General features: G+C 39.4%; 1 protein-coding gene across 2 annotated transcripts in view; it reads left to right on the top strand.

Moving 5' to 3' along the window:
• LOC133657492 (cytosolic purine 5'-nucleotidase-like) overlaps nt 1-26,509 on the top strand; it is a 139,534-nt gene that overhangs the window by 17,268 nt on the left and 95,757 nt on the right. Inside the window, exons 1-2 of one of the 2 annotated variants that reach the window (XM_062058889.1) lie at nt 5,651-5,696; nt 13,350-13,471. In XM_062058889.1, the coding sequence (XP_061914873.1) occupies nt 13,371-13,471 (101 nt within the window). In that variant the 5' untranslated portion in view covers nt 5,651-5,696; nt 13,350-13,370. Of the gene's footprint in view, nt 1-5,650; nt 5,697-13,349; nt 13,472-26,509 lie in introns of those variants that run through there. The other variant, XM_062058891.1, reaches the window with a different exon arrangement.

Below are 26,509 nucleotides of genomic sequence, written 5' to 3'. Positions count from 1 at the left end.
TATCTGATAGCTCAGTCACAGCTCTTTTTTATACCAAATATGTGTTATGTGTTTTATGTCGCACGTTTGCACCAAGAAAAATTCCTAGTTTGTGAACCCGTTCTCAAACAATGGCAATAAAACGATTCTGATTCTGATTCTGAAATGAATACCTGTGTTAATAGTCCCTGACAACATAACATTAATTATTGTATTCATTGTAACACAACAGCGATGCTTGTATAATCACTGTCATTGACATTGCACCATGAAAAATGAATTGGTATCAATAACACAACATTAATACATACATGTATTAATAGTGCCATTGACAACACAGTTAAATCACCAACAATGATTCCCGGGCGCGGCCACCGCTGCTGTTCACTGCTTCCCTCACCTCCCAGGGGGTGATCAAGGGTGATGGGTCAAATGCAGAGAATAATTTCGCCACACCTCGTGTGTGTTTGACAATCATTGGTACTTTAACTTAACTTCACATAATAGTCGTCAATAACATAAAATGAATACTAGTATTAAAAGTGTCATGAATAAGTCTCACTTGACTGACTACACTAGAGCAAGCCCGGTCACAGGCAATTACAATGTCTGTTAGTCCGGGTGAGGAGTCAGTTAAGCTAGAACTAGCCAGCGCCAGGCTGGATAATCCATGTACGCATAGCAATTCTCTTAGAATAATACACAATTCACATAATGTTTTTTCTGTTGTGTCTGTGTCAGAGGTGGACATGCATTCTACTGAGGTGGCAAATTATGATATGTCCAGTCTATTGCAGCACCAAGCAAACAATCGGAAAATTCCCGTCATATCAATTCCTAGATATGGTCGAAACTATTTAAAGTGCACTACGCATAATAAACGCAACATTGTTAATATTGCCACTACGGATAATCTTAACAAAAACTCGTCAAAACAGCCCAATACCTATAATATGGGCTTTTTAAACATAAGATCATTGTCTCCCAAGGCGTTATTAGTTAATGAGGTCATTAGAGACAACAATCTTAACGTCATTGGTCTTAGCGAAACCTGGCTCAAACCAGACGAATTTTTTGCGCTCAATGAGGCATCTCCTCCTAACTATACGTATGCGCATGTTGCCCGTCCTCTTAAAAGGGGAGGGGGTGTCGCACTAATATACAATGAAAATTTCAACCTTACCCCTAACCTAAATAATAAATATAAATCGTTTGAGGTGCTTACTATGAGGTCTGTCACACCGCTACCTCTTGACCTGGCTGTTATCTACCGCCCCCCTGGGCCCTATTCGGACTTTATCAGTGAATTCTCAGAGTTCGTTGCTGATCTAGTGACGCACGCCGACAATATAATCATAATGGGGGACTTTAATATCCATATGAATAGCCCATCGGACCCTCAGTGCGTGGCGCTCCAAACCATAATTGATAGCTGTGGTCTTACACAAATAATACATGAACCCATGCATCGCAACGGTAATACAATAGATCTAGTGCTTGTCAAGGGTGTCACCACCTCCAAAGTTATGATACTTCCATATACTAAAGTAATGTCCGATCATTACCTTATAAAATTTGAAGTTTTGACTCATTGTCAACAAGCTAATAATAATAATAACTGCTAGAGCGGCCGCAACATTAATGCTGCCACAACGATGACTCTTGCTGACCTACTGCCTTTGGTAATGGCACCGTTCCCAAATTATGTCGGCTCTATTGATAACCTCACTAACAACTTTGAAGATGCCTTGCGCGAAATTATTGATAGTATAGCACCGCTAAAGCAAAAAAGGGCCCCTAAAAGGCGCACCCCATGGTTTACAGAAGAAATTAGAGCTCATAAATTATCATGTAGAAAACTGGAACGCAAATGGCGCGCGACTAAACTTGAGGTTTTCCATCAAGCATGGAGTGATAGTTTAATAACTTATAAACACATGCTTACCTTAGCTAAAGCTAAATACTACTCAAATCTCATCCGCCTCAACAAAAACGATCCTAAATTTCTGTTTAGTACAGTAGCATCGCTAACCCAACAAGGGACTCCTCCCAGTAGCTCCACCCACTCGGCAGATGATTTTATGAATTTCTTTAATAAGAAAATTGAACTCATTAGAAAGGAGATTAAAGACAACGCATCCCAGCTACAACTGGGTTCTATTAACACAAATACGACTGTATATACGACGGACACTGCCCTCCAAAATAGTCTCTCTATTTTTGATGAAATAACATTAGAGGAATTATTACAGCGTGTAAGTGGGATAAAACAAACAACATGTTTACTTGACCCACTTCCTGGGAAACTTATCAAAGAACTGTTTGTATTATTAGGTCCATCAGTGTTAAATATTATAAACTTATCACTTTCCTCCGGCACTGTTCCCCTAGCATTCAAAAAAGCGGTTATTCATCCTCTGCTCAAAAGACCTAACCTCGATCCTGACCTCATGGTAAACTACCACCTTCCGTTTATTTCCAAAATTCTCGAAAAAATTGTTGCACAGCAGCTAAATGAACACTTAGTGACTAACAATCTCTGTGAACCTTTTCAATCCGGTTTCAGGGCAAATCACTCTACGGAGACAGCCCTCGCAAAAATGACTAATGATCTATTGCTAACGATGGATTCTGATGCGTCATCTATGTTGCTGCTTCTTGATCTTAGCGCCGCTTTCGATACCGTCGATCATAATATTTTATTAGAGCGTATCAAAACACGTATTGGTATGTCAGACTTAGCCTTGTCTTGGTTTAACTCTTATCTTACTGACAGGATGCAGTGCGTCTCCCATAACAATGTGACCTCGGACTATGTCAAGGTAACGTGCGGAGTTCCCCAGGGTTCGGTTCTTGGCCCTGCACTCTTTAGTATTTACATGCTGCCGCTGGGTGACATCATACGCAAGTATGGTGTTAGCTTTCACTGTTATGCTGATGACACTCAACTCTACATGCCCCTAAAGCTGACCAACATGCCGGATTGTAGTCAGCTGGAGGCGTGGCTTAATGAAATTAAACAATGGATGTCCGCTAACTTTTTGCAACTCAACGCTAAGAAAACGGAAATGCTGATTATCGGTCCTGCTAGACACCAACATCTATTTAATAATACCACCTTAACATTTGACAACCAAACAATTACACAAGGCGACTCGGTAAAGAATCTGGGTATTATCTTCGACCCAACTCTCTCGTTTGAGTCATACATTAAGAGTGTTACTAAAACGGCCTTCTTTCATCTCCGTAATATCGCTAAAATTCGTTCCATCTTGTCCACTAGCGACGCTGAGATCATTGTTCATGCGTTCGTTACGTCTCATCTCGATTACTGTAACGTATTATTTTCGGGTCTCCCTATGTCTAGCATTAAAAGATTACAGTTGGTACAAAATGCGGCTGCAAGGCTTTTGACAAAAACAAGAAAGTTTGATCATATTACGCCTATACTGGCTCACCTGCACTGGCTTCCTGTGCACTTAAGATGCGACTTTAAAGTTTTACTACTTACGTATAAAATACTACACGGTTTAGCTCCAGCCTATCTCGCCGATTGTATTGTACCATATGTCCCGACAAGAAATCTGCGTTCAAAGAACTCCGGCTTATTAGTGATTCCCAGAGCCAAAAAAATGTCTGCGGGCTATAGAGCGTTTTCTATTCGGGCTCCAGTACTCTGGAATGCCCTCCCGGTAACAGTTAGAGATGCTACCTCAGTAGAAGCATTTAAGTCCCATCTTAAAACTCATTTGTATAATCTAGCCTTTAAATAGACCCACCTTTTTTAGACCAGTTGATCTGCCGTTTCTTTTCTTCTCTCCTCTTCTCCCCTGTCCCTTGCGAGGGGGAGTTGCATAGGTCCGGTGGCCATGGATGAAGTGCTGGCTGTCCAGAGTCGGGACCCCGGGTGGACCACTAGCCTGTGCATCGGTTGGGGACATCTCTGCGCTGCTGACCCGTCTCCACTCGGGATGGTTTCCTGTTGGCCCCGCTGTGGACTGGACTCTCGCTGATGTGTTGGATCCACTGTGGACTGGACTTTCACAATGTTATGTCAGACCCACTCGACATCCATTGCTTTCGGTCTCCCCTAGAGGGGGGGGGGGTTACCCACATATGCGGTCCTCTCCAAGGTTTCTCATAGTCATTCACCGACGTCCCACTGGGGTGAGTTTTTCCTTGCCCGTATGTGGGCTCTGTACCGAGGATGTCGTTGTGGCTTGTACAGCCCTTTGAGACACTTGTGATTTAGGGCTATATAAATAAACATTGATTGATTGATTGATTGATGAATAGCGTTGCCAGTGAAAAGACAGCCAGTTCTCCACACAATTAAAAAAAATGTACAGCAGTGATGTAAGAATGTTTGTTTGTGCATGTTTTTTTCAAATCAAGTTAGAAACTACCTACTTGGATTTAGGTAAATAAAGACGTTTTACAATTTCATGATGTCAGTCATTGAACTAAAGCAATATTGTTATTTTAATACTCTTTTCCTAAAGTAGCAACGCTAGCGTCGGGTTATTGAAAGATATCTGGACACAACCTACATGATTTGTGACCTGCAGCTCCTTGACGTTGGCTGGATATATACAGTATTCTATAAATATTTGTGGTACAGTATTCTATAGTTGTACAGTATTTTAAATAGTAGTTGTAGTACACTATAAATATGTGTTACACAGTATTCTACAATTAGTACTTTACGCCAACAGTATTCTGCAAATATTTGCTACAGTGTTTTATAAATATTAGTTGTGGTACAACATTGCAGTAACAATATTTAATTTTCACCAACAAAAGAAGTGTTTTCATGGTTGACATACTGTGAGTAAATCTGTTGTTACTTATATGAACTTGTCTTTGAATTATCATTGAATTATTGGAGCTGGAGTTATTTGTAGATTTGTATGATTATATTCAGAAAAATAATTTTAGGTCAACAATAAAAATATGCTAATCAGAACTCCTCTAGACAACAATGTGACGTCATACAGCAATACAAGACAATGAAATAACATTATAAACAATATTTTGAGAAAAAGATGTACATCTCTTTGCTTGGCCAGGGTGTACCCTGGTGTATACCATGTTTAAAAACGATGGTTTCCTTACTTAAATGTTAATGTATTCAACGTCATATGTGTGGTTTTGAATTGACTGTACAATGTACGTACGTCACAAGTTTTTAGTTTTTATTTAATTCTCTTTTTATTTTTATTTTATTTTTTATTGAACAACAAACATACATTTATAATGCACAAAAGTCAAGGCACTTTCAACATCAGCGAAACATGTTAAGGAAAGAAAACAAAAGCAAATACAGATAGAGTATTAAATAATAATAATAATAATAATAATAATAATAAAAAGACAAAAAGGGAAAAGATATAAATTTAAGGGCTTTGTACTCTTGATCATCCTCCAAGATTTGATTGATAATGTAATTGTAAACCATTAAGGCAATTATTCATTTATTAAAGGTAATGTGTATGACGTCACATGTACGTGTATTTTACTGATCATCAATGTGTACAAATGTATAAGTTGTTGAAGTCGTACATTATTATTGTTACCTTTTTGATAATCGTCTATTAAGACCAATTCCTTGCGCGTTAAACATATTTGTCCAAAAAGGCTGATTCGATTCTGAAGTGTTGCCTTGCGCACATGACAACGCCGAAGATGCATTCTGCGCATGCGTCCTGCAGTGGAAGGTGAGTGGACTTAATGTTTTTAGCACGAATGTATCATGCATATAACTTCTACTATGTATGTAAAATAATAACCTAACATTGTGAATCGATACCACCACAAGCTTGTTTTAGTGGCTGAGGCAACGAAAAGTAAAGCACGGTTGTTTATTTGTAATTGAGTCGCTCCCAAAATAGTATGTTGACCAGTACCGAGCTAACTTTAGCTTAACCTCTTGAGCAAGCCCTGCCGATACTAAAATAAATCATATCACCTCAAAGTTTTTTTTTAAACATAACCACGAACAACTTTTATTAGCTGCTCACACTTTACAAACTTGTACAATTAGACTGTATACATCAGGTAGCTATCCAAAGTGTGGCCCTGGAGCTACTTGTGGCTCACAGCTTGTTTTTATTGGCCGTTAGCGGAAAAAAACATTTTGATTAGGAAAAAATAAAAACCTGTAAAAATGTTGAAAAAAAAGTAAAAAGTTATAATGTTGCCAGAGAAAGATTAAATGTTTATATAAATAAAGTAATGTTAAACACACGTTGTCAACTACAACACAAAGCTAAAATAATTATATATATGTTGAGATACATAAACATTTAAGTGTTTATGTATGTATAATATATATATATATATATATATATATATATATATATATATATATATATATATATATATATATATATATATATATATATATATATATATATATATATATACACACACACGAGTCCAGAAACGTGCCTGTAAAATCATTACCAGGAGAGCTGGAAACATCTCACAACCCCTACCATCACTCCAGACCAGGAGAGAGGAGGCTGCAGTGAAGCTGGTCAGGGATATGCATGATGAGCAACACCCTCTGCATGACCTGCTACCTCCAACACGAGGCAGCCGCACTGCCAGGACACTGAGGAACCAACATAAGCTGGCTGAACCCGAGCCCAAAGCCAAGACAAAGAGACTTAAAAACTCCACCCTGCATACTGCAATTAAACTGTATAATGACACTATTTAATTAAATAAGTAATACAGTCATATACCAGAATGCTAATAGTTTCCATGCTGCTGTTCCCCTGAAAATGTTTTTTTTTAATATAAAATACTGTCTGTTCTTTTCATTTTTTTTTATCTTTGTTTGTTTGATATTCATTGTAAAGTTCAGCTGTTTTCAAGCCAAGTCAAGTCAAATATATATATATATATATATATATATATATATATATATATATATATATATATATATATATATATATATATATATATATATATATATATATAAGGGGTGTAACGGTACACAACAATTTCGGTTCGGTACGTACCTCGGTTCAGAGGTCACGGTTCGGTTCATTTTCGGTACAGTAAGAAAGCAACAAAATATAAATTTTTTGGTTATGTATTTACCAAATTTGTAAACAATGGCTTTATCCTTTTAACATTGGGAACACTATAATAATTCTGCCCACGTTAATCAACATTAACTGCCTCAAGTTGTTGCTCAGATTAAATACAATGACAAAACTTTTCTTCTACATATAAAAAGTGCAACATTAAACAGTTTCAAGTCAACTCGCTAAATTTATTACAGCATTTGGGAAGCCTGTAGTTAATTTTTTATTATGTAAATGTTATATTTTTATCAACATGTGATAGCAGGGACCCTGCCATTCAAAACTAGGCTGCTGCATTTCTAATGATTAATGTAACTATAGCTGAAAATAATAGTACAATAGCAATAGGAGAGACTACACACGCACACACACACGCACACACACACACACCGCAAAATGAGCTAACGTTACGCTAAAAGCTAATTAGCCTTCACCTCAAGCCAGGACTGCGAGCAAGCTGAGCTGCAGTTTAAGTTTCTAGAAGGTCAACGTGCTCATAGTGATGTTACTAGTAGTTGACTGAGAGGTGTTTATTTTTATTTGGGGAGAGTCTGCTGCCTTATTCTCACCTGCTAAACACCTATCTGCTCGACGCTGAAGCACTGACTACATGCGCTCTGAATACGCACTGCTGATTGGCTGTTACCGCTTTTTGTGTAACCAATCAGATGGTTGTGTGGGTGGGACAATGCTGGGTGCCGAGACAGAGGCAGAAGAAGCAAAGCAGCTTGTTAAGACTTTAGCTTAGAAACTCATTCGGTACACCTCCAAACCGAACCGAAACCCCCGTACCGAAACGGTTCGATACAAATACACAGAGGTGGGACCAAGTCATTGTTTTGCAAATCACAAGTAAGTCTCAAGTCTTTGCCCTCAAGTCTCGAGTCAAGTCCTGAGTCAAGACAGGCAAGTCCAAAGTTAAGACTGGAAAGTCTCAAGTCAATTCCCAAGTCCTGCATTTTGAGTTTCGAGTCCTTTCAAGTCCTTTTAAACCACAGACTAATATTTTTACACAAATTGTGTATGCTTTTCAAACGCTGTATTTATTTATTAAAACAAGTGCATTTGAAATAGCAGGAAAAAAAATAGTGCTGGCATTGCACTTAATATTAGCACTATTAACCAGTCATTTTAAACATTTAACTCATTCCTTCACAGAATAAACACATTTGAAAAAACAAGTACAACTGTACTTATTTGCACAAAAGTGTTAACATTGTATTTCCATGGCATATTGCATTTTAACTAGTTCCACAGCAGTTTCTATCCTGTTCTTACCTTATCTCATTGATCTCGTCTCATACTGTATGTGTGTTGATGTGTGTGTACACATGAAAAACATAACAAAGACATGAACATAACAATGATCAGAGTTGTAGTTTTTAGATGTCAGGGCCCTGTGCAATATGTACACATATTCTTAATATAGTATACATTTTAACTGACCTTTATTTGACTATGTTTGTCTTTTTGTAGGTGGCTAAAATACGCGGTGCTGCTGACCGCCGTCAAATGTTATGTTACTGTGTGTGATACATTGACTAACGTAACGTTATGTGTAAGTCCTCATGCAACCCCTGCTTAAAAAAATCACTTGACAAAAAGTATGAATAAGGTAGCAAACTGCAGTGGACGAAACAGATTGCAGTGTTTGCAATGACGTTATAACCATAGCCATCTTATAAGTAGACTGTGACGCGAGCAATTTGGCCGCCATCTTGAAGTGGTGATGAGGAGCCGGCGAGCAGCCTAAACTGACAGTTGACAGGTAGAAAACAAAGATGGTGTTCAGTGTTTTCCTGCTCAAATGAGCGGACTGTTGAAAATAGGAATCGGGGGATTACTTTTCACAAGTAAGATTTAACATTAACGTACTATTGGTTGTATTTTGTGAAAAGAATATTATCACAGACTTGAGAAGGAGCAAAGATCTTCAATATTTGTATGTGAAAATCGCAAAGAAATCTTCTGGGGGAGGATGACGCCCCTACAGGGGTTTGGTTTACAAACTTTCTGCCCCACCTAAAACAAAATTCACCAGCCGCCACGGATTATGATGCATTCTCATTTTAGGCAAAATATAAGACAATACTTTCTTAACAGTATAATTGTAACCAGGAATACGTCTTCAAGTAACAATATTCAAATACTAACATTGTTGGGGAAAACAAAATTTGGTTGTATTCTGAATCCAGTGAAACAGATTGGTGGTTTTAGCTGATATAAAGACTTTCAGGTGTTTATATATGTTTATGTTTAAGTATTTGGCAGACGCTTTTATCCAAAGCGACATACATAAAAAATACATATTAAACAATCACTGTAAACATTATCATTTAAGGGAAAAATGTAATACAAAATATCAATACAAAGTGTCAAGACAGAATAAACTCTCTGCTGCTGCAGAACAGAGATACAGTCTATAAGATATATAGATATCTAATTTATCAATACATTGTTTAGGTAACATGTATGTAACATAACCTAATCATATTGTTTCTTCAATTTAAAAATAGCTGACCGTTTTTTTCCCCTTTCTCTGGGATTATATTCCCAGTTTTGATCTCGGACGTCTGGTCACTTATAGCATATAAGAATATTCTATTACTGTTTAGCAAATTATGAATAATAAAACACGCCAAATCATGTGTCCTTTATTATAGCTACACGTATGACAAAAAAGCGTGTGAAAATCAGTGGTATTCAGTGAGGTAAGATGAATTAAATGCGCTGACAGTTCATTGCTCCTGCCAAATGAATTGCACTGAGTGGAGCGGATCACCACTCCAAGATGGCGGCCCCGTGTCTCGTCATGCGCCAGTAGGCAGTAGCGCTCGATGCTGTGTACCCTTATAAGATGTCTATGGTTATAACGTTAGCAGTGAGTTTACAGCCTTACTGATTTAACTACACAGCAAATAAAAGTCACGATACCTAGCCAATAAACTTTATCTTACATTCAAAACTGACCCTTCTTTGTGCATCTTCAAATGTCGAACGAAGTTGGAAGTTGTTGCGTCTCCGTCTGTAATATTCGAACTGCATGTTTTGCATACGGCAATTCGTTTTTTGTTGACCAAGTCGTAGTTTTTATACCCGTACGAAACCAACTTTGGCATATTTTTTTCTCACTGGCGCGTCTTTTGACAATTCTTCTTCGTTGGTTTTCCTGCAATTTGATTGGATGAGTGCTTAGGGACGAAAACAACGTAGAACTAAATTAAAAGGCTACTGTACTGAGAGCACACACGCTGACACACACAACACTCTGATAGATAGACAAGTACAAAATGAAAGATACGGAGTGCTTCTGAATAACTTTTTAATCTTTGGGTTTTGGGGAAAGTAGCAAGTCATGTCAAGTCAAAAGGCTCAAGTCCAAGTGAAGTCACAAGTCATTGACGTTAAAGTCTAAATCGAGTTGCAAGTCTCTTTACATTTTGTCAAGTCGAGTCTAAAGTCATCAAATTCATGACTCGAGTCCGACTCGAGTCCAAGTCATGTTACTCGAGTCCACACCTCTGCAAATACACGTACCTTTACACCCCTAATATATATGTGTGTATGTATATATATATATATATATATATATATATATATATATATATATATATATACATATATATATATATATATATATATATATATATATATATATATATATATATATATATATATATATATATATATATATATATGTATATATATATATATATATATATATATATATATATATATATATACATATATATGTATGTATGTGTGTATATATATATATATATATATATATATATATATATATATATATATATATATATATATATATATATATATATATATATACATGTTAGGACTGTGACGTTTTAGTTTTTTTAATCAGATTAATCACTAATTCTGTGCTTAATCATGATTAGTCATCGGTTATTATTTGCTTGCATAATGAACCATTTCTTTAAAAAAATACCCTAATATTTGGATACAAAGGCAATTTTGTTATCAGAATATCATTTTCTAAATGTTTTACTGAGTTCAGTAAAATTCAGTACATTGATTTGCTCAAAACTTAATGATAGTAAGTACAGTAAGAATTAAGTGCACATTTATGTGTGTCTTAAATGTAACTATTTCCTGCTTAACTTAATAAAAAAGAAACATATTTATTTAACAGGGGTATGTCCTGCTTGACTTAAAACATTCAGTGTGCAGCTTTATGATAGGGCAGGGCTCCGACTTTCATCACTATGAAAAGTACTGTGACAAAAAGAGAGGTGAGATATTTGTTTTACTAATATGACTGGCAACATTTCAATTGTGCTTTATTAATGAAGGAGATCTCCTTTCAGTGAGGTTATTGTTTTTATGCTATATTGTGTAATTTATCATTAAATAAAAGCACCGCACACACACTCATAGCTCATTAAAGCGTAATAAATGACACGGCACTAATAGTTTGCGACCACATACCTGTCTTCTACCGAAGGGTGCAAACCATATGTGTAATATCTTCATTAAATGATGACGTGTGATCGACCTCGGACCAACTGCACTCAGTGCTGAAACAAATACGCTCACATAAATATTGCGCTTATTGCAACCATAGACAGCAGAACACTTCTATTTTAACTTTTATACACTTAATTTAGTTATCTGCTGCACTGACAAGATGCCTGGTCAATGCGTGTTGGCGACTGCGGCGTAACTGCCGAGTCAAAACTGGCGTGTGACGTCATGATTTACCTTTTTCTTTTACTGGGCGCACCAACCTGGGAACATGAAAACTAAATAATCTCTGTTGGCCACTTAATAAAAATACTGGACAAAGTGCGTCCATTGACAGCTAGATACGGAACGCAAACCTTTGTACGGGACAATTAATTTTCAAGGGATGTTTGGCAACCCTATTTAAGTAGCATTTATCCTAGTGGCACCATCCTCATGTTAATGTTTCGCTTTCAGATGCTATTTTAAACTTGATGTGTGCCGATGATAAGAACTTTTGTCGCTGCAATAATAACTAGAATAGAATAGAATAGAATATAATATATCTTTATTGTCATTGTACAACGAAATTGTAAGCAAAATCTAATTTAGTGCAAATTCATAACAACACATAAAAACATAAGAACATAGATAAAAATACATAAAAATACCAAGCACACAGCTCACATGCACAGTCATTATTGTCTTGTGTTCAGCGACACTATTGCTCTCGGGTAAAAAGTGTTCTTAAATCTGTTTGTCCGGCATTTTATTGTCCTGTATCTCCTGCCCGAGGGCAGCAGTTCAAAAAGTTTATGTCCGGGGTGAGATGGGTCCCTTATGATGTTTTGGGCCTTTTTGAGGCACCTGGCACTGTACAGTTCATCTAGGGAGGGGAGAGAGCAGCCAGTGATCTTCATGGCAGTTTTTATGACCCTCTGAAGTGTGTTTCTCTCTGCCGCCGTGCAGCTGGCATACCATACACACATGCAGTATGTCAGCACACTCTCTATTGAGCAGCGATAGAAGGACACAAGCAGTTTTTGTGACAGGTGGTTCTTTTTGAGGAGTCTCAGAAAGTAAAGTCTCTGCTGTGCCTTTTTGATGGTCACTGAGGTGTTCATACTCAACGACAGGTCTTCCTCGATCTGGATCCCCAGGAACCTGAAGTTAGAGACCTATTTACCTCAGTTTTATCTAAAGTTCCATCAAGGTTTATTTTTAAACGAAAATGGGCGCACAGCACATTGCTCTAACTATCATTGGTGTGTGACATGATCACTGCCTGTGCATTGCAATGCACGCTGCCTTCAGGCGCCGGTCAAAACATAGTTTCAATAATAATTAATTTATGATAACGTTATAAATTTCTTTGATTAAACACATGCGTTAACATTGACAGCCCTAATATATGCAAAGCTGGACAGCTGATTAACATCTAAATAATAATAAATAAATAAAATGTTATATTGTATTTTAACGTGTAAATATCTAATTTTTGTTTCTATGTACACATATCATACACATCATTAAAACATTTTATTGTTATTATCTAGATGTTAATCGGCTGTCCAGCTTTGCACAAGTAATGTGCCAGAGAAAGAAACCATTTAATTTCATGCATGACCTGATTTTTAAAATACATGAACACACACAAATTTGACTTGAAATAATATAATCTTATAGGCATGTGATTTTGTAATATTAATCAAAAATCAGGTTTTTTATTTACGCATGCTTCAGTCTGACCTGGAGTCTGTGAGAAACTTTTAAATAGTAATCTTTTCTTTTCAGAAACGCTTTGAATAGTTGAACATGATGACTTCTTGGAGTGACCGTCTGCAGAACTGTGCCGAGCTCCCAGCCAACATGGATGGACTTGCCCTCAAGAAGTATCGACGTGAAGCACATCACAGGTATAAGTCAATTAATGTAGCCCCTTTTAACGTCCGGGAACTTTCACTTCCTGGTGGCTTTAGTTTGAAAAAGTAAACTGTTCATGAGTTACATTTTATTTATACAAATCAGGCTAATGGTTATAGAGCAGTGTTTTTTAACCATTGTTGGGCCGCTAGCCCCCCCTAGAGGGCCGCCAAAAATGTCTGTTTCTCAGCTGTGGTCCGTATGAGCCACAGCGGTACTCAGTTCTAATACACTATTCCACCACTTGTGGCAGTAATGACAATATTAAACAACAGAAGAAGTCCACAGCTAAAGTCCTAAGAGGTTCCTAAGCACAAAAAATGACTAAAGTGGTGAAATTGTATTTTCATTTGCCCTTCAATCTTATTTATAGTAATTTTATGAAAAATGGAGATTTTACATTTTTTTAAATAATTTAGTTATAATGTATTTATTTTAGCACTGTGTGTATATGTAGATGTATTTTGTCCCTTCTTTTGTAGTCTATTTGATTAGTACAGTGGAACCTCGATTCACTATCTATTTGCGTTCTTTTCGGTCTACGAACGTTGAAATCGAGCCAAATATGTCTTGGTATGCGACCAATGTCTGTGTACGGTCATTTCATTCATTTTAAAATTGTTCTAATTATTTTGTTTGCCGCCGGATACTCTTAAGTGGGCTGCCATTTTGATGACAACTCTTCCTGTTGCCATTTTGAAGAAGCGGGCCCCAGACGTCACATCCTGTTTACGTTTTGCACGGTGTACTAGCCTACTTTGCCGAAGGAGTTAAATATCAGCTTCAGGCTGGATGCCCGCCCCTCCCCCTTCATTGCAAGTCTCGAGTTGTATGTCGTGATATGTATATGTGCAGTGCTATTGAGTTTGTTTTCCTCACCCCAGACTCCGATTGAATTTTTTTTCTACTCATCCTTCGTCGCTTCAACCTTTTTCCCCTCCTTTTACGGGGCACCGTAAGTGGCGCCCCATCAGCATTCCCTTTCTGTAACCCTGTAAAATGTGTCTGCTCTTTAACGAGTTTGTGCTGAAAATTAAGTTCTGTTGTACTTGCGCAAAGACAATAAAGCTCCTTCCTTTCTAAAAAACACATGGTTTAATACCATTTGGCAAGGTGTATCCTGTTAAACTGTAAGTAGGTTAGATATAATTATTTAATATGATCACAATCAAGAGTACAATTGCTAATTCAGTGTTAATATTTGAGTGGGCCCTGGGCCCCAGCCTCAAAAAGGTTAAGAACCCCTGGTGAAGTGTGTATGGTGTAAATAAACACTATATTAGGTCCATTTTTGAACTCAAGTAAGTAAAAAAAATAGAAAACAAGATGATTCATAAACAAAGTGACCTGCGTTTTACAGAAAAAGTCAAAGGCTTAGAAGCTTCACACACTGAACACATTCAAAGTCATCCTCTCAGGAAATTATGAACTCAGGAGGGTCAGATTTTGCTCCATTTATACTTTAAATAACAATACATAAAGAATACATGTCAGTGTTTAACACCAACACATCCAACTGATATAGCTTCAGCATTAGCATTCGCTTCACTCTGCTTTTGTCTACCTCAGGCATTGCAACCTTTACTATCAAAAGAGCCTTTTGGTCCCCTTTTTCTAATACATAAAGTATAGTGTGGAGCCCAAAACATAACACAGTTTATAAGCTTTTAAAAGTAGTTTTTAGTTTTCCAAGCAAATTAATCTGTCAGATTAAACTCTCTACGTTAGGGCTGCAGCTATCAGTTATTTTAATAATTGTGTCATCTGCTATCACAATTGTTTCTAGACACATTTTATTGGGGGGGACCAAGGAGGGGCCAGTGTTTAACCAGATGGGCACAATAAAACTTAGCAACAAATGATATTGCAAATATATACAATTTATTTTACTTTAAATCAGATACACATGATATTAACACATCCTCAGGGTACAATAATGTGATTTTTCCTATTCATGTACGCCCCACTAGACTGTATACAGTTGAGTCCACAGTTGAATTTTGGTGAGGCTTTGTATAAAAACTAGAGATGTCCGATAATATCGGACTGCCTATATTATTGGCCGATAAATGCTTTAAAATGTAATATCCAAAATTATCGGTATCGGTTTCAAAAAGTAAAACTTATGACTTTTTTTAAAACGCCACTGTACGGAGTGGTACACGGACGTAGGGAGAAGTACAGAGCACCAATAAACCTTAAAGGCACTGCCTTTGCGTGCCGGCCCAATCACATCATATCTAAGGCTTTTCACACACACAAGTGAATGCAAGTCATACTTGGTCAACAGCCATACAGGTCACGCTGAGGGTGGATGTATAAACAACTTTAACACTGTTACAAATATGCGCCACACTGTGAACCCACACTAAACGAGAATGACAAACACATTTCGGGAGAACAGCCGCACCGTAACACAACATAAACACAACAGAACAAATATCTAGAACCCCTTGCAGCACTAACTCTTCCGGGATGCTACAATATACACCCCCCCGCAATTTTTCTACAAACCCCAAAACCAGTGAAGTTCTCACGTTGTGTAAATTGTAAATAAAAACAGAATACAATGATTTTCAAATCTTTTTCAACCTATATTCAATTGAATAGACTGCAAATACAAACCCCGTTTCCATATGAGTTAGGAAATTGTGTTAGATGTAAATATAAACGGAATACAATGATTTGCAAATCATTTTCAACCCATATTCAGTTGAATATGCTACAAAGACAACATATTTGATGTTCAAACTGATAATCATTAACTTTAGAATTTGATGCCAGCAACACGTGACAAAGAAGTTGGGAAAGGTGGCAATAAATTCTGATAAAGTTAAGGAATGCTCATCAAACACTTATTTGGAACATTCCACAGGTGAACAGGCAAATTGGGAATAGGTGGGTGCCATGATTGGGTATAAAAGTAGATTCTATGAAATGCTCAGTCATTCACAAACAAGGATGGGGCGAGGGTCACCACTTTGTCAACAAATGCGTGAGCAAATTGTTGAACAGTTTAAGAAAAACCTTTCTCAACCAGCTAGTGCAAGGAATTTAGGGATTTCACCATCTACGGTCCGTAATATCATCAAAGGGTTCAGAGAATCTAGAGAAATCACTGCACGTAAGCAGCTAAGCCCGTGACCTTCGATCCCTCAGGCTGTACTGCATCACATACGACATCAGTGTGTAAAGGATATCACCACATGGGCTCAGGAACACTTCAGAAACCCACTGTCAGTAACTACAGTTGGTCGCTACATCTGTAAGTGCAAGTTAAAACTCTCCTATGCAAGGCGAAAACCGTTTATCAACAACACCCAGAAACGCCGTCGGCTTCGCTGGGCCTGAGCTCATCTAAGATGGACTGATACAAAGTGGAAAAGTGTTCTGTGGTCTGACGAGTCCACATTTCAAATCGTTTTTGGAAACTGTGGACGTCGTGTCCTCCGGACCAAAGAGGAAAAGAACCATCCGGATTGTTATAGGCGCAAAGTTGAAAAGCCAGCATCTGTGATGGTATGGGGGTGTATTAGTGCCCAAGACATGGGTAACTTACACATCTGTGAAGGCGCCATTAATGCTGAAAGGTACATACAGGTTTTGGAGCAACATATGTTGTCATCCAAGCAACGTTATCATGGTCGCCCCTGCTTATTTCAACAAGACAATCCCAAGCCACGGTGTTACAACAGCGTGGCTTCATAGTAAAAGAGTGCGGATACTATACTGGCCTATACTGTCCAGACCTGTCCCCCATTGAAAATGTGTGGCGCATTATGAAGCGTAAAATACGACAACTGAGATTCAGGACTGTTGAACAACTTAAGCTGTACATCAAGCAAGAATGGGAAAGAATTCCACCTGAAAAGTTTCAAAAATTGGTCTCCTCAGTTCCCAAATGTTTACTGAGTGTTGTGAAAAGGAAAGGCCATGTAACACAGTGGTAAAAATGCCCCTGTGCCAGCTTTTTTGCAATGTGTTGCTGCCATTCAATTCTAAGTCAATGACTATTTGCAAAAAAAAAAATTTTGTTTCTCAGTTTGAACATTAAATATCTTGTCTTTGCAGTCTATTCAATTGAATATAAGTTGAAAAGGATTTGCACATTTTTATTTACGTATTACACAACGTGCCAACCTCACTGTTTTTGGGTTTTGAAATATAATTAATAATTGTGAAAAAGATAGATGTTGTTGATTAAATGGTAACATAAGCTTGCTGGTAGTGTAATTATACACAATTTTTTATTTGAAAACTGTAACAATGGCGGTTTCTTTTGCGTTGTTGAATTGGAGTGATCGGGGAACCATGGTTGGTGGCTGGGCGTTGACGGAATTGTGGGGGCCGGCTGGCGTTGGCTTGCTGGATGGCTTTGGTGCTGGCATGTGGGCGGAATGCGTTGGCGTTTTTCCCCGTTGGGAGGCGTCGTTCCCAGGTCCGTAATTGTGTGAACTCATTGCTGTCTGGGCAGCTGGGATGCGGTGTTCGCGGGACTCTCCAGTTCTTGCGCGGGGTTGTCGGTGTGCACTCTGCAGAGTCGGGTTGGGGCGGTCGGGTTGGGGCGGTCGGTTTGGGGCGGTCGAGTTGGGGCGGTCAGGCGCAAGCTCCATTTGGCGGGGGGTGGACTCGCATGACCTCGCATGGGTTGGGCGGCTTTTTGCCTGGTTTGCATTTGATCGGGAATGTTGTAGAGTGTTTGCGTATCAACGTGGGGGAGGATAGACACGCGCATGGGGGAGGTGTGGCTCATGTGGGGAGGGAGCAGTGTTTGGTGTTTCCTCTGCCGGGACAGTATATTGTGTGGCTATTTGTTTTTGGTTGTTAGTAGAAATGAAGCTTGGTTGGGGGATTTTGGCTTATGCGTGGGTACTTTTTGGGCGCATTGAGCGTTGCCGCGGTGATGGTGATGCCCGTGATTGTTTTGGTTGCGGTTACTATGTTTGGCCTTTTTGTTTTTTGTTTTGGTTGTGTATATTTGAGGGTTCCCCCCACCCCCAGACGGGGCCTGTTTTGTTGCTTTTGGTTGTGGTTTTTGCTTTGATGCTGGATTCTGCTTGCCTCAGGACGCTTGCGGGTTCCTGGATTGTGGGGGATGGCTTCCAAACCATATGTCTCGGTTGCCTCCTGTATGGCTGGGAGGGCTATGGGGGCTATGCGTGGGCTCCTTGCTCCTTCTACGTATAGCATACACACCTACAGGACTTTGAGGGATCGGGTTGCTCGAATGCGTGACAGGGGGATGAGAATGACTCAATAGGGCTCCAGTCCTTCTGACTTTCCCTCTCTTCGTCCATCCTTCAATCTTAACTACACATTAGACACTTAGGGTTTAGGGGCGTCTGCATGGGAGGGACCCACCATGCCCCTAACGTCCTCCAATCTTAATTGCATCATTAGTCTCCACTTGCATACATATCTCCCTCACGCTACATGCGGTACACGCATCAATAGGGACTGGAGCTCACTTGTGATGGCTGACCTCCTAAAATTAACAACACAATTTTAACTACACAGTAGACATTCTGGGGGATTTTTACTCTCCGCGATGCTCTCCTGAGGGGGTTTAGGCTTGTGAAGGGCGGGGTGGTCTTCCCGTCCGGCTGCGGGGAGTCTCTGGGCCCCTCTGGGCTGGGCGTGGTCTTGGAGGCTGGTTGTCTCCTGCTTCTCCAGTACCTTGTCCTCGGCCTGATACGTCTGTCTACGGCTATTCAACTACATCATGAAGAGAGCCGCAGTTTCAAGACTTAGAAATTCCGTTGAAATGCGGATGTTTCGTCAGAAAGTGCTTCCGCAGATTATATTCCTTTGGAAACTGCGTTTACTTAATTACGAAGTAAACACATCGGATTTCACACTGCACTGTCACTAAAAATCATTATTCTGCCCTTTCTACTTGTTTCCAGTGTGTACAGCTAGACAGATAGTTAAAGGCCTACTGAAATGAATTTTTTTTATTCAAACGGGGATAGCAGATCCATTCTATGTGTCATACTTGATCATTTCGCGATATTGCCATATTTTTGCTGAAAGGATTTAGTAGAGAACATAGACGATAAAGTTTTGGTCGCTGATAAAAAAGCCTTGCCTGTACCGGAAGTAGTGTGACGTCACAGGTTGAAGGGCTCCTCACATTTCCCCATTGTTTACACCAGCAGCGAGAGCGATTCGGACCGAGAAAGCGACGATTACCCCATTAATTTGAGCGAGGATGAAAGATTTGTGGATGAGGAACGTGAGAGTGAAGGACTAGAGTGCAGTGCAGGACGTATCTTTTTTCGCTCTGACCGTAACTTAGGCACAAGGGTTCATTGGATTCCACACTCTCTCCTTTTTCTATTGTGGATCACGGATTTGTATTTTAAACCACCTCGGATACTATATCCTCTTGAAAATGAGAGTCGAGAACACAAAATGGACATTCACAGTGACTTTTATCTCCACGACAATACATCGGTGAAGCACTTTAGCTACGGAGCTAACGTGATAGCATCGTGCTTAAATGCAGATAGAAACAAAAGAAATAAACCCCTGACTGGAAGGATAGACAGAAAATCAACAATACTATTAAACGATGGACCTGTAACTACACAGTTAATGCTTTCCAGCCTGGCGAAGCTTAACAATGCTGTTGCTAACGAGGCCATTGAAGCTAACTTAGCTACGGGACCTCACAGAGCTATGCTAAAAACATTAGCTATCCACCTACGCCAGCCAGCCCTCATCTGCTCATCAACACCCGTGCTCACCTGCGTTCCAGCGATCGACGGAGCGACGAAGAACTTCACCCGATCATCGATGCGGTCGGCAGCTAGCGTCGGATAGCGCGTCTGCTATCCAAGTCAAAGTCCTCCTGGTTGTGTTGCTGCAGCCAGCCGCTAATACACCGATCCCACCTACAGCTTTCTTCTTTGCAGTCTTCATTGTTCATTAAACACATTGCAAAAGATTCACCAACACAGATGTCCAGAATACTGTGGAATTTTGCGATGAAAACAGAGCTTTTTGTATTGGATACAATGGTGTCCGAATACTTCCGTTTCAACGATTGACGTCACGCGCATACGTCATCATACATAGACGTTTTCAACCGGAAGTTTCGCGGGAAATTTAAAATTGCACTTTATAAGTTAACCCGGCCATATTGGCATGTGTTGCGATGTTAAGATTTCATCATTGATATATAAACTATCAGACTGCGTGGTCGGTAGTAGTGGGTTTCAGTAGGCCTTTAACAACATGAATAAACAGAAACTCCAGAAGTTTTGTTGAGGATTGATGTTCCTTCTTTTGAATTGTTTTCCTGCCTCAGTTTTATTTATACTTCTTCCTTCATTTAAGTTTGTAAGACTCAAAATATAAACATGAAATAAACATTACAAAAGTTTTACGTCAATTATCAATCAATCAATCAATCAATGTTTATTCATATAGCCCTAAATCACAAGTGTCTCAAAGAGCTGTACAAGCCACAACGACATCCTCGGTACAGAGCCCACATACGGGCAAGGAAAACTCACCCCAGTGGGACGTCAATGTGAATGACTATGAGAAACCTTGGAGAGGACCGCATATGTGGGTAACCCCCCCCTCTAGGGGAGACCGAAAGCAATGGATGTCGAGTGGGTCTGACATAATATTGTGAAAGTCCAACATCAGCGAAAGTCCAGTCCATGGTGGGGCCAGCAGGAACCATCCCGAGTGGAGACGGGTCAGCAGCGTAGAGATGTCCCCATCTGATGGACAGGCTAGCGGTCCACCCCGGGTTGGGAGCAGAGTAGAAAAGAAAAGAAAAGAAACGGCAGATCAACTGGTCTAAAAAGGGAGTCTATTTAAAGGCTAGAGTATACAAATGAGTTTTAAGATGAGACTTAAATGCTTCTACTGAGGTAGCATCTCTATCTTTTACCGGGAGGGCATTCCATAGTATTGGAGCCCGAATAGAAAACGCTCTATAGCCCGCAGACTTTTTTGGGGCTCTGGGAATCACTAATAAGCCGGAGTTCTTTGAACGCAGATTTCTTGCCGGGACATATGGTACAATACAATCGTCAAGATAGGCAGGAGCTTGACCGTGTAGTATTTTATACGGAAGTAGTAAAACCTTAAAGTCGCATCTTAGGTGCACAGGAAGCCAGTGCAGGTGAGCGTAATATGATCAAACTTTCTTGTTTTTGTCAAAAGTCTAGCAGCCGCATTTTGTACCATCTGTAATCTTTTAATGCTAGACATAGGGAGGCCCGAAAACAAAACGTTACAGTAATCGAGACGAGATGTAACGAACGCATGGATAATGATCTCAGCATCGCTTGTGGACAAAATGGAACGAATTTTAGCGATATTACGGAGATGAAAGAAGGCCGTTTTAGTAACACTCTTAATGTGTGACTCAAACGAGAGAGTTGGGTCGAAGATAATACCCAGATTCTTTACCGAGTCGCCTTGTTTAATTGTTTGGTTGTCAAATGTTAAGGTGGTATTATTAAATAGATGTCGGTGTTGAGCAGGACCGATAATCAGCATTTCCGTTTTCTTAGCGTTGAGTTGCAAAAAGTTAGCGGACATCCATTGTTTAATTTCATTAAGACATGCTGACTACAATCCGGCGTGTTGGTCAGCTTTAGGGGCATGTAGAGTTGGGTGTCATCAGCATAACAGTGAAAGCTAACACCGTATTTGCGTATGATGTCACCTAGCGGCAGCATGTAAATACTAAAGAGTGCAGGGCCAAGAACCGAACCCTGGGGAACTCCGCACGTTACCTTAACATAGTCCGAGGTCACATTGTTATGGGAGACACACTGCATCCTGTCAGTAAGATAAGAGTTAAACCAAGACAAGGCTAAGTCTGTCATCCCAATACGCGTTTTGATACGCTCTAATAAAATATTATGATCAACAGTATCGAAAGCGGCGCTAAGATCAAGAAGCAGCAACATAGATGAAGCATCAGAATCCATCGTTAGCAATAGATCATTAGTCATTTTTGCGAGGGCTGTCTCCGTAGAGTGATTTGCCCTGAAACCGGACTGAAAAGGTTCACAGAGATTGTTAGACGCTAAGTGTTCATTTAGCTGCTGTGCGACAACTTTTTCAAGGATTTTCGAGATAAACGGAAGGTGGGACACCGGCCGGTAGTTTACCATGAGGTCAGGATCGAGGTTAGGTCTTTTGAGTAGAGGATGAATAACCGCTTTTTTGAATGCTAGGGGAACAGTGCCAGAGGAAAGTGATAAGTTTATAATATTTAACACTGATGGACCTAATAATTCAAAAAGCTCCTTGATAAGTTTCCCAGGAATTGGGTCAAGTAAACATGTTGTTTGTTTTGTCCCATTTACACATTTTGACAATTCCTCCAATGTTATTTCATCAAAGAGAGAGAAACTATTTTGGAGGGCGGTATCCGTCGTATATACAGTCGTATTTGTGTTAATAGAACCCAGTTGTAGCTGAGATGCATTGTCTTTAATCTCTTTTCTAATGACTTCAATTTTCTTATTAAAGAAATTCATAAAGTCATCTGCTGAGTAGGTGGAGCTACTGGGAGGAGTCCCTTGTTGGGTTAGCGATGCTACCGTACTGAACAGAAATTTAGGATCATTTTTGTTGAGGTGGATGAGATTTGAGTAATATTTAGCTTTAGCTGAGGTAAGCATGCGTTTATAAGTTATTAAACTATCACACCATGCTTGATGGAAAACCTCAAGTTTAGTCGCACGCCATTTGAGTTCCAGCTTTCCACATGATAATTTCTGGGCTTTAGTTTCTTCTGTAAACCATGGGGTACGCCTTTTAGGGGCCCTTTTTAGCTTTAGCGGTGCTACACTATCAATGGTGTCGCGCAGGGCGTCATTAAAGTTGTTAGTGAGGTTATCAATAGAGCCCACATAATTTGGGAATGGTGCCATTACCGAAGGAAGTAGGTCAGTAAGAGTCGTCGTTGTGGCAGCATTAATGTTGCGGCTGCTATAGTAGTTATTATTATTATTATTAGTTTGTTGACAATGGGTCAGAACTTCGAATTTTATAAGGTAATGTTCGGACATTACTTTAGTGTACGGGAGTATCGTAACTTTAGAGGTGGTGACACCCCTGACAAGCACCAGATCTATCGTATTACCGTTGCGATGCGTGGGTTCATTTATTATTTGTGTAAGACCACAGCTATCAATTATAGTCTGGAGCGCCACGCATGGAGGGTCCGATGGGGTATTCATATGGATATTAAAGTCCCCCGTTATGATTATATTGTCGGCGTGCGTCACTAGATCAGCAACAAACTCTGACAATTCACTGATGAAGTCCGAATAGGGCCCAAGGGGGCGGTAGATAACAGCCAGGTGGAGAGGCAGCGGTGTGACAAACCTCAAAGTGAGCACCTCAATTGAGTTATATTTATTATTTAGGTTAGGTGTAAGATTATAGTTTTCATTGTATATTAGTGCGACACCCCCTCCCCTTTTAAGAGGGCGAGCAACATGTGTATTGGTATAGTTAGGAGGAGATGCCTCATTTAGCGCAAAAAAATCGTCTGGTTTGAGCCAGGTCTCAGCGAGACCAACGACGTCAAGTTTGTTGTCTCTAATGACTTCATTAACTAATAACGTTTTGGAAGATAATGATCTTATGTTTAAAAAGCCCATATTATAGGTAGTGGGCTGTTTTGAGGATTTTTTGTTGAAATTATCCGAAGTAGCAATATTAATAATGTTGCGTTTATTATGCGTATTGCACTTTAAATAGTTTCGACCATATCTAGGAATTGATACGACGGGGATATTCAGATTGTTTGCTTGATGTTGCGATAAACTGAACGCATCATAGTTAGCTACCTCAGTACAATGTATGTCTGCCTCTGACACGGTCACAAAAGAAAAACATTATGTGAGTTGTGTTTTATTCTAAGAGAATTGCTATGTGTGCAGGCATTATCCAGCCTGACGCCGGCTAGTTCTAGTTTAAATGGCTTCTTACCCGGAGACTCCACGCTTCTTTGGTTAGGTTTTCTCTTTGTTGTTAGCCCCGCTCGGCATCCCCGCTTCTGCTTCCGCTCGCACCGCTTACGTCGTCTCCATTGGCGGTCACCGCTAGTACTTGACTCCGCTGCTACAAAGGCCGCTCGATGTAGCCCGCGAAGTATTCCCATGCTAGCGAGGAGGTCCACCGTACATGCATCTTTCAGTCTATAACGACCTGATCCATCCACATCCAGAATTGTCTGTCGGTCGTATGTGATCACAGAGTGTTCACGCTTTAAGCCAGCCATGAAATTGACAGAAATGACGGGTGTTTTTTGCCAAATCGCTCTACACTCCCAAGAGCATTAGCGAGCCGCAGCATAGCCATATATATTTTACATAAATAATGTCCATTGTGTTTTACATAAATAAATAGAAGGTTTTGTTTTAATACATTCACACAATAAACTACAGATGTTTACGCATATAGAAATAATCAACATTCACATCAAACATTGGAAACAATGTATGGGTCTGTGACTAAACCTAAGGTGCAGCGTTATCGCCCTCTACTAGTCAAATTTAGCTACATGTATTGAACAAGCTTTGATCGCCAGGGTTACTCTCAGACAAAAAAATAACACGACGACAAATACAAAAGACATGATGAAGTCATGTTCCCTGAGCAACACACCTGCTGTTTTGGGTTGAGCTTTCTTGGTGGCTGGGGTCGTACTTTGGCTCCCGCACACACTGGGAGACAGATATATAGAACATACATAAATACAGACAGACGTATATTCATACATACAATCATTCATACGTACATTCATACATACATATGCACATACTTTGGTACATAAGCGCATACATAGGTGCAAACGCACATATACATACACACACAGTACATATATCCACATGCACATTCACTGTACAAACATACATATTTATTGTACATACCTCCGGGTACTCCGGCTTCCTCCCACCTCCAAAAACATGCACCTGGGGATAGGTTGATTGGCAACACTAAATTGGCCCTAGTGTGTGAATGTGAGTGTGAATGTTGTCTGTCTATCTGTGTTGGCCCTGCGATGAGGTGGCGACTTGTCCAGGGTGTACCCTGCCTTCCGCCCGATTGTAGCTGAGATAGGCTCCAGCGCCCCCCGCGACCCCGAAAGGAATAAGCGGTAGAAAATGGATGGATGGATGGATACAAATGCAAAAGCGTAACCTATTTTTATGTTGACAATATATAAGGTTAGTATAGTCCACTCCTCTTTCTTCCCCCCTCTTTGTCTGCTTTCTTTTGTAATTCAAGTATTCATTACAGTTATGTATTGTTGCAATTGAAGCAATTGTAATGTTGATAATAGAGGTAATTATTATTATTCATTATCAATAGTGTTATTTCTATTGGTATTTGTACTGCTCCATTTGTAGTACAATAATGTTCATTGTCCTTTCTGTGTTATTACTATCTACTTCATAAACTGGTTCTTTTTTATCATTTTTGGTGTCATATTTGTATATATCGCATTTGCTGATGTTGTTCTGTTGTTGTGGTTTTTGCTTTTGTTGTTGGTGTCTCTGTCTTATCCCCTTTTTGTCCCTGCAATTTCCTCCTCTGTCTCCTTTTTTTCTTCTTCGATCTATCCCCTGTTGGTCTGCACCAAACACTAAATATATCCATTTAATAAAGTCAAATACAAACAAGGCAACAAGATAAGTATCCCACACTTCTCTTTTGTAAAACACATTTTACAGCAGATATGGACATCTACCTGGGTGGCTGGACAGGACATACCGGTATTACAAAAAAAAATTAAAAAGTTGCAAACATGGAAGAAGGTGGAAGAAGAAAATACCAGTTTGGTCTGTCTACTGATTTACATCAATGTGGTAAATATTTACACCTTGGGCTGTACTGGAATTTGCTGACATATGTAGGAAAATGTACAGTAAACATAGGGAACAAGAAATTTACAAATGCATGTATTTTAAAGGGATCACTGAGGTCATGTCTACAGAGGCACAGGCCTCCCAGGCCTTTGTGTAAAAGTGCCACTATCA

Source organism: Entelurus aequoreus, linkage group LG09 (genome assembly GCF_033978785.1).
Source record: "Entelurus aequoreus isolate RoL-2023_Sb linkage group LG09, RoL_Eaeq_v1.1, whole genome shotgun sequence".
Lineage (NCBI taxonomy): Eukaryota > Metazoa > Chordata > Actinopteri > Syngnathiformes > Syngnathidae > Entelurus > Entelurus aequoreus.
The sequence above is the reverse complement of the archived record's forward strand: the minus strand, read 5'-3'. Positions and strand labels throughout refer to the sequence as shown.